The 10,081-nt window shown below is 44.1% G+C and overlaps 1 protein-coding gene across 1 annotated transcript in view; it reads right to left on the bottom strand.

Moving 5' to 3' along the window:
- The window catches only part of HSD17B2 (hydroxysteroid (17-beta) dehydrogenase 2), a 93,386-nt gene that overhangs the window by 14,150 nt on the left and 69,155 nt on the right, over positions 1-10,081 (bottom strand). The window contains exon 3 of the mRNA XM_010850806.1: positions 8,741-8,926. Within this exon, the coding sequence (XP_010849108.1) occupies positions 8,741-8,926 (186 nt within the window). The remainder of the gene's footprint in view (positions 1-8,740; positions 8,927-10,081) is intronic.

Genomic DNA, 10,081 nt, shown 5'->3' with positions numbered 1-10,081 from the left:
TGATGTGCAGAAGCTTTTAAGGTTAATTAGGTCCCATTTGTTTATTTTTGCTTTTATTTCCAATATTCTGGGAGGTGGGTCATAGAGGATCCTGCTGTGATGTATGTCGGAGAGTGTTTTGCCTATGTTCTCCTCTAGGAGTTATATAGTTTCTGGTCTTACGTTTGACCATCTAACCCTTTTAAGGTGTACAATGCAGTGGCTTTTAGTATGTTTACAATATTGCACAACCAACAGCACTATTTGGTTCTGTATTTTCAATGCCCCAAAAGGACACCCCATGACCATTAAGAAGTCACCTCTCACACCTTTTCCCTCCAGGCCCTGAGAACCACTAACCTGCTTTCTGTCTCTATGGGACTGCCTGTGTTAGACATTCCACATGAATAGGACTGTCCCAAGATGTGGCCTTTTGCTGCTGGCCTCTGTCACTTAGCACGATCTTCTCAAGGTTCACCCTTCAGTGGATCAGCGCTTTGCTCCTTTTTGTGGATTAATAATATTCCATTGTGTGGACAGATCACGTTACGTTCATCAGTTGATGGACATTTGGATTGTTTCCATCTCTAGCTATTGTAAATAATGATGCTTTGAAGACCTGTGTACAAGTTTTTGTTTGAACACCTGTTTTCTGTTCTCTCAAGTATGCACTTAGGAGTAAAATTGCTGAGTCATACTGTAACTCTATGTTTCATTTATTGCTGCTGCTGCTAAGTTGCTTCAGTTGTGTGAAGCACGACTGTACGACCCCATAGACGGCAGCCCACCAGGCTCCCCAGTCTCTGGGATTCTCCAGGTAAGAACACTGGAATGGGTTGCCATTTCCTTCTCCAATTTAATTTATTGAGGAACTGCCAAATGTTTTCCACAGAGGGTGTACCATGTTACATTCCCACCAGCAATTCAGGAGCATTCCACTTCCTCCATATCCTGGCAGATCAAGTGTTGTTTTCTGATTTTTCATGACATCACCCTAGTGGGTGTGAAATATTACCTCATTTAAGTTTTGGCTTCCTGTCATTGTTTTTAAGTAGCCCTCTTGCTGATATTAATGCATCCAAAGTTTAAAAAAATTGTCCAGGGACCAGTAGCATTCACTTAGGAACTAGTTACGAAATACAGACTCTTAGGCCCTCTCAGACCAATTCGGTCAAATCCTTCATTTTAACAGGGCCGCCCGATGCAAAGAGCAGACTCATTGGGAAAGACCCTGATGCTGAGAAAAATTAAAAGCAAAAGGAGAAGAGGGCAACAGAGGATGAGATGGTTGGATGGCATCACCGACTCAATGGACATGAGTTTGAGCAAACTCACGGAAATAGTGAAGGAGAGGGGAGCCTGGCGTGCTGCAGTCCATGGGGTCACAGAGAGCCAGACACGACTGAGTGACTGAACAACACCAACTAGGCGATCACCGTACACAGTGTTTGAGAAGCACTGACGTAGGCGACAGCCCTAAACTGCTGACACTTCCTCATCATTGCTTAAACACACTGGAGTTAGGGTCTGTGGTTTTTCTGTTTGTTTTGGGGGTTATTTTGCCCCCCATTTTTGCCTGGTATCCTTGTTTGGTAGTCTGGAAGAGTGAGAGGAACACAGAATTTGGAGTCAAAAAACAGACCTGGGTACCAACCCTGACTCCACTGCTTACCAGCTGGATGATTCTGGGCTAGAGTGTTCTTGATCCAAAAGGAATTAGTCTCTGCATCCTGTAGATGGATGATTCTGGGCTAGAGCGTTCTTGATCTAAAAGGAATTAGTCTGTGCATCCTGTAGATGTTAGAAATGAATGACTTGAAGTATGTAAGTATCTAATTAAACTCAGCACGAAGATGTTCACTCCATCTTGCTCTCCCCTCTCCCCCATTGTCCTGTGCTTGCTCTGGCTAGTTTTGAGGAAGTAGATCTCATCTTTGGCTTCTTCTCACATTACTGAGCAACTGAGACTGGCTGAATGATTTGCCAGATGGTTCCCTTAAGGCAGCTAGTTCAACAAGGGGGGAAAAAAAAAAATCCAGGCATGATCCCATAGTCAATTTCTACCGACTAGGGCTTCCCTGGTGGCTCAGTCAGTAAAGAATCTGCCTGCAGGACAGGAGACATGGGGTTCAATTCCTGGGTTGGAAGATCTGCTGGAGAAGGAAATGGCAACCCACTTCAGTATCCTCGCCTGGGAAGCCCCATGGACAGAGTTGCTTGGCGGGTTACAGTCCCTGGGGTCACAAGAGTTGGACATGACTTAGTGACCAAACCACCACATGGACTAAGTCAAACTGAACTCAAGGTTGGATCTGCCTGTAATTTGTAGACTTGTAAGACTCTCTGTGAGGCCAAGGACCCTGGTGCAAAGTTTTTCACACATTTTTAAACAGCTTGATGTGATGGGTGTCAACTACAAATCGGCACTTGCCAAGATCGCTGCGAACGACTGAAGAACAAGGGCATTCACCATCTGCCTCAATGGAGACTGAACCCTGCACTGTTGCAACCGTTGACCTTTAACACCCGCTGAGGGAGTTCAGGGTGGAGTAAGGCACTCTGTGCCCCTGATGGCATGGGTCTTTAGATAGATGTTTTAGGAACAGATTTTATAACCTCAACCTTTGCATCTCCTCATATCTAGAAAAGCAATAAATCCCTTCATGGTGACATCAGATCCTCTCGACTAGCAGAAACCTTTTTGTAAACTAATGCTTAATGGTATTGAACTCCCCCCTTCACCAAAATCTTATATATTGGCCTTCCCCTACTACCTCTTTTGGAGCAGTCTCTAAGAACTATCCGAGCTGCTGCCTTCCGGGCTGCAGTCCTCATTTTGCCGGCAATAAAGCTCAACTCGCACCTCTCAAGGTGTGCATCTTTTTAGTCGACTTGGGCAATCATCACTATCTCTCAGTAGAGAGATCCCTGTTACTAGAGTGCCTTCTGCAACTGTGCTAAGTGCTCAGAACCCACAGTGCATTTAGCTCTATGGTTGAGACCAGAAGTTCTCAACTGGGGGTGCTTCTGCACCCCACCCCCACCCCCAGTGGCCACGTGGTAATATCTGAGGGTTTCTCAGCGCTGTGGGTGGGTACTACTTACATCTAGTGAACCAAGAACACATGTTGCTAAACATCCTGCGGTGCATCAGACAGCCCCCCACAGAAAGAATTAGCCTCCCCACATTATCAATAATGTGGAGGCTGGAAATGCTGCCTTCGACTCAGGTGCTGTGCCACCCTGTCATGACAGGAGATGAAAGGGACCCATAGACAAGTGGGGTGGCCTGCCCTCAGATCACCCAGCTAGTAATACAAGAGCACAGTTCAGAGCACAACCAGCTCAAAATCCCTGAGGCCTGAGTCGTTTTGATAAGGTTTGCTTTTAGCTGTTCTCACTCAAGTACAGCTTGCAACATAACACAGGTATTTGCTTTGCAATTTGTTAAGAGGACAGCTGGCCAGAAAAGACTTTCAGGCCTCTCAATCATAAAGATTTTTCACCTGCCCTTTGTCCCATCAATCAGTCATCTCTCCCTTCCTTCAATCCTTGGTTAAATATTTATCAAACTGCCTTGCCGAGATTTAGGTTAAAGAGCTATCCTATTCTGTGGGAGGGATGAGAAACGAACTTGCTTACAGGGCAGGGGTAAATGTCCTCCCGGGTAGGTTGTGGTCAAATCTGGAAGTCGTGACCTACTGGGCTTATCCGCCCAGGAGCTATCATGTGTGATAGGAAGCGGCAGAATGAAATGCCAGGTAGTGTCACAGTTAGCGTGCTGATGCCAGCAGTGGGCAAGATGAAAAGCCACAGGGGCACACAGAGCCAGCCTCTTCATGGTGGACGGCCTTTGAGTCTCTTACTCTACTACACGCCAGGTTCAAGGCTGATGCTTAAATCCATGTCATTTCATTCCATCTCACCATGGCCCTAAGAAGGAACAATCATTTTTATCCCCTTTGTAAAATGCACGAGCTGCAGCTCAGATTCAGGACTTTGTCCTGGGTCACTCCACTGTCAGCAGGAAAGACAGGATCAAAACCTATGCAGTTTATCCCCACTCAGCTTCCTGGCTTTCTCTCCTTTTTGAAACCTGATTCTATCTATATAGCTACATGCTGCCTCACTTGTTCTTTCTGTTTCTTGTTGCTTTCTTTGGAGAGGAGGAGATGTAGGAGGGAAGGGTGTATTCGTAATGCGATCGACTCTTGTGTGCATCTCCTGGAGAAGTCTTTAAAGAAGCAATGTTTCTGCCCTGCCCCAATCCTGGAACTTCCTGTCTACTGACTGTCTTTACACCTGGATATGGGGGCGAGGCTAAAGCTTGCAGATTAATAGGCAGAGGAACATGGTAGAGGTGATCCTTTGGGAAAAGTCTCTGACGTGATGTTAACACAAGATCCCACCTGAATCAGTGGGAGAGGCAGTGACTTGGTGCATCAGAACATGGGGCCAAAGTTCAATTCCAGTTCTAGCTGCAGGGCTGGTTATATAACTGTTATGAAACTTGATTTTCACAACTGCAAAAGGAGGATACTAATACTTTGCGGGGTTGTTGGGATCATATATCTGATGGCATCCCCAAAATGTCTAAAACCCAGTAGATGTTTGTTTAATTGCTAAGTCATGTCTGACTCTGACCCCATGGACTACAGCCTGCCAAGTTCCTCTGTCCATGGCATTTTCCAGGCAAGAATGCTGGAGTAGGTTGCCATTTCCTTCTCCATAATGCCTAATGGATGCTTCCTAATAATTATTAACATCTGTTAGATGTCTACTATATGCCACGCACCACTCTAAGTACTTTAACATCAGTTCTATTGGTCACAACTATCCATCTTCCAACCACTCTTTGACTCTGACCCTCTTGCCTCCCTCTTATAAGGATTCTTGTAACCACATCAGACCCACCTAGATAACTCAGGATGATCTCTGCCTTTCAGATCCTTAACTCAATCATACCTACAAAGTCCCTTTTGCCAGGTAAGGTCACATAATTCAGGTTCAGGGAATCATGGCGTGGATATATTTGAGAGATCATTATTCTCTACCAGACCAGTTGTCTATTCACAGTATCGTGAGACACTGTCTTTGGGGTTACTTGCTATGCAGCTTTGAATAAATGGAACAGAGTTATCAGTTCCAGCTTAGCTCCTCCTGGCTGATGCAAACTTCCATGATAAATCTACATGATATTCTTGTCATGCAGAGGGTGGCCAAGGTGCCAAGCTCAAGACAACCTGAAGGGTCAGGGCAGCCAGGAGCTCCCGGGAGAACTTTGGAGAACACTTATTAGTGACTGGCTCTCTCTCTCTCTCTTCATACCTCCATCTTCAAAATGAGAAAAAGACCAGCATGTACTTCCATATAAGTACATTTTCCAAAATTACTATTGCATTAGCTTTGCCAAGAGACTCATCGTCAAGCTGTCATCATCTTGGATGTTAATTTCTGTGGATTAGTAGTAGGCTATATAGTGTCTTTTACACATCCCGTGACTTTTCTGATTCTCGTATTACAGTCTAGCTTCTTTTCTCCTTGCTTAAAATCTCTTCCATTGTTCTGCAAAACACTCATCAGCAAAGTGCAAGGAATTCTGCTGAATTCCTCTGCTCCTCATCGATAAGGTAAACTGTATGTATGGTTTAAGATCTTTGGCTCCTGTCTTCTTACAAACGCCTGCGCTGTCAAGGACATATACTTCCTGTCTGCCCTGATTTCGTGCTATTGTTCTAACAACTTTATAAAATACCCTGGGTGACTTCTGAGTCCTGTAAATGAACCCAATGCTGGATTTTCCCTGAAACATAAGGATTTGGAGCTGGGTGTGATGAAGGAAGACTCCACGCATCCTGGTGGATGGAGTGAGAGGCTCCGGTGAGTGACTGGCTAAGAGCAAAGGAGAGAAAGGCACAGGGATAAACAAACCAAAGAAAGCTCAAAGCTCTGAAACCCGAAGACCAGGAGATGAACAGAAAGAAGTTAAGAGAGCAAACTTTTGAGTTGCTAGTAGCAAGTTTAGCTTCAAACATGTTGACTTGATGATGATGGTAAAATAATGGAATGGAAATAATTAAGGCTAGGTGTAAAGGTTTTGCATGTCTAGTGGTGAGAATAGGAGTGAGATGTGTGATTTAATACTCAAAAATTTTCCTCTAATGGAAACATGTGATAAGTGAAATTGTTAGTTGCTCAGTCATGTCCGACTCTTTGCAACCCCAAGGACTTTATCCCACCAGTCTCCTCTGTCCCATGGAATTCTCCAGGCAAGAATACTGGAGTGGGTTGCTATTCCCTTCTCCAGGGGATCTTTCCAATCCAAGAGTCAAACCAGGGTCTCCTGCATTGCAGACATATTATTTACTGCCTGAGCCACCAGGGAAACCCAAACATGTGACAAGTCAGTTCAAAGTCTTGGCTTAAGGACTTCCCTGGTGGTCTAGAGGTTATGACTCTGTGCTTCCAATGCAGGGTGTGCAGGTTTGATCTCTGGCCAGGGAACTAAGACCCTACATGCCATGTGGCATGGCCATTTTTTTTTTTTTTTTAAGGCTTAGAAAAGTTTTAGAGGCCAAGTTGAAGATGTATGAATGGACATCCTCATAGTATAAATTCATCACTTGTCTATTCATTCATCCATTTTTCCATTCCTTTGCACCCTTGCATTTTTCCATTTATTAATTGAGCTTTTACTTCCTGCCAGACACTGGGCCCATAACAGATAGTGTGCATATTAGTGAAATGTAAAATAAAATCTTATGAACGAATGAGCAGCTCAAAGTTGAGAACAGAGGAAGAGAAAAACTTCCTTGTCACTGTGTCAGGCAAAAGGCAATGATAGGTCATTTCAGTAAATATTTGTTGAATGAATGAGGCAAAGGAGCATGTGAGACTTCTAGAAGTACCAGACTGAGAAAATTGAAGTTTTTGCAGAGGTCAAAAATGTAAAGGCTAAATTCAGAAGAAAGATAAGGGTGAAGTACTGCCAATGTGTTTTCTCAGGATTGGTTTGCTTTAGCAAAAAAATTGGAAATATTTTGGGGTTCTCATAAAAGTTAAAATACAACACTCATTGCTCTTAACCAACTTAGACCTCTCTCTCTCCATCCTTTCCCCTCCTCCCTCCCTCTTTTCCTTCCTTCTTTCCTTCCTTCCTTGCAACCAGCAGTGTTAATGTTGAAAGTGTTAGTTACTCAGTCATGTCCAACTCTGCGACCCCATGGACTGTAGCCTGCCAGGCTCCTCTGTCCATGGAATTCTCCAGGCAAGAATACTGGAGCGGGTTGCCATTCCCTTCTCCTGGGGATCTTCCTGACCCAGAGATTGTGCCTGGGTCTCCCGCATTGCAGGCAGATTCTTTACTGTCTGAGCCACCAGGGAAAGTAGCAATGTTAGCAACACACTCAAATAGCTGTAAAATTCAAGGAAGTTGCTAAGTTAGAGCCAGGGAAGAAAATATCAGGGACAATATTAATTGTCTAAAAAATACAAAAAAAAAAAAAACAAAAACCTTCCCCCTTGAAACGTAAAGAAACCCAAATCAGATGAACAAATAGATGGACTTTTATTTAAAAAAAAAATCTTACTCAGAGCCAACTGAGCCAACAGTGAAGATTGGCATTCCTCTACGCAAAGACAGGATCCTGGAGTTTAGAGCCCATCCTCTAGGCTTCCCACTTACCCACACAGTGACTTCCCCCAACAACCCCCTGGACACCACTCAAAGCCTACTAAGGTTCTGAGGAACCCCAGTTTGTAGGTTTATCATATATGGCCTTTACTATGCTGAGGTAGGTTCCTACTATGCCCATGTTTTGAAGAATTTTAATCACAAATCGGTGCTGAATTTTGTCAAAGTCTTTTTCTGCATCTATTGAGATTATCACATGGTTTTTATCTTTCAATTTGTTAATATGGTGTATCACATTGATTGATTTGCATATATTGAGGAATCTTTGCATCCCTGGGATAAACCCAACTTGATCATGGGGAATGAGCTTTTTGATGTGTTGCTGAAATCTGTTTGCTAAAATTTTGTTTAAGATTTTTGCATCTATGTTCATAAGTGATATTGGCCTGTAGTTTTCTTTTTTTGTGTTGTCTTTGTCTGGTTTTGGTATCAAGAACCCCAGTTTGGAAATATCTATTCTAGGAGAAAGAATTTGACATCACCTGCATGAGCATTTTTTTATGGAAGGGAGATGTTAAACCCTTGACTTGTTAGCTATCTGCCCTTTGAAATGGAGAGAGATGAGCCATCAAATGTCACACCCTGTCCCAACTATCTTGAGATTGCAAAACAATGAGAATAATGTTATGGAAAATGCTAGTTGTTAGCCAACAGAGATACGGATCACTGACAGTGCCAAAAGAGTGAAAACATGTGCCTACTCATTGTCCAAGGAAGGACAGAGGGTGCAGATGCTGGGAGGCTGGAAAACACAGGTCCTCTGTCACGCTGATGTGAACTGTATGCAGGGATTCCTGGCCAAATCTAGGAAGCTTGTGCATTAGCAGTCATGCTGTGAGGATATGTGAGAACCCTAAATCCCCAATAATGAACAGATGAGTTAGAAGATAGGTAAGAGTCAGTATAAGAAAGGTTTTGTACTAAGATCAAAGGCAAACACAGGATTTGACTAATCTTCACCCAGCCCTCCATGAGAGTCTTGTTTTCTTGTTCAGCCCACAAAGAATGCTATGAGCTGCATCTTGCAGGACTGGCACCCACAACCTTGTGGGGGAAAGGCAAGCTCACCTGCCATGCTGCTGATATTCACCAGCCTCCCCTTGGATTTTCTAAGAAGAGGCAGAAACACCTTCGTGACTTCCACAGCCCCGAAGAAGTTCACGGCCATGCATCGTTTGTATTCGGTCATGGGAATGAGTTCCCCATCGGTTGGTAAGCCAAGGACTCCGGCGTTGTTGATCACAGCCCACAGTCCTGAGGACAGAAAGGAACAACTCTGAGATCGGGCAATACCAAGAGAGTGGGATGATTTTTAATCCTTCAAGCTCCTAAGTCAAAAGGACCCATTTGAGACTTGAGATCTGGGCAAGAGATCACTTCAACTCTCACACCTTTGTCTTGGGACTTCCCTGGAGGCCCAGTGGTTGAGACCTCACCTTCCAATGCAAGGTGGGTGTGGGTTCAATCCTTTCTTAGGGAACTAAGATCCCACATGCCTCATGGCCCAAGCCAAAACATAAAACAGAAGCAATACTGTATCAAATTCAATTAAGAGTTTAAATATGGCCCACATTAAAAAAAAAAAAAAAAAAAAGTCTTGAAAAGGAAAAAACCTTACTCTCCTTGAATACTTTTGAAAGATTAAGAAATGGTTTTATGGAGGTATATTCTTTTGCCTCAAAGTTTATTCCAAATCTGCCTCGTGTTTCTCCCTCAAAGGAGTATGTGGAGACAGAATGATGTCTCTAGGACATGCAGATTTAAGACAACGTGTCTTACATGCAGTGCAACAAAATAAGATTCTGTCTTCCCTTTGACTGGAAAAGTTCCCCTAGTACAAGGAAACAGGAAAACTAGAGCAGAAATGCCAAGAGCTAAGAAGACTGCAGAGTCCTTGAGCTCTGCTCCCTTCCCCAGCCAGCCTGATCCCCTGACTGACTGGAATCACAAGGAGAGCTTGTTCACTCACAGGTGCCTAGGATCCAGCTCCAGAGAAACTGATTGGGGATGTCTGGGGTGTGAGGCCTGACAATGTGCATCTCTAGCAAGTTCCCAGGTGATGCTGACACTACAGGCCTGGACCTCACTTGGAGAACCACTGTCCACAGCTGGTGATTTTTCAGCCTTGACTGCACATTAAAATCATCTGGGGAGCTTTTTAAAACCCTGACACCCAGGCCATACCGCAGCCAATTAGAGCAGCAACTGTGGGGTAGTAAAGAAAGAGGATCTCGGCATTAGCCATTTTTTAAATTCCCTACATAGATGATTCCAGTGTACAACCAAGCTTCGGAGTCATTGCCCTAAATGGCAGAAGAGTGGTAATACAGAAGCTCCACGTGCTTTGTGGGGAGGAGGGTGTGGAGCACAAGTGAGTCACCTGGGAGGAACAGAGGCAACAGGATCTGG

This window comes from Bison bison, unplaced genomic scaffold, assembly GCF_000754665.1.
Source record: "Bison bison bison isolate TAMUID 2011002044 unplaced genomic scaffold, Bison_UMD1.0 scf7180017864295, whole genome shotgun sequence".
NCBI classification, from domain to species: Eukaryota; Metazoa; Chordata; class Mammalia; order Artiodactyla; family Bovidae; genus Bison; species Bison bison.
Note: the sequence above shows the minus strand (reverse complement) of the source record. Positions and strands in the feature narration are given on the sequence as shown.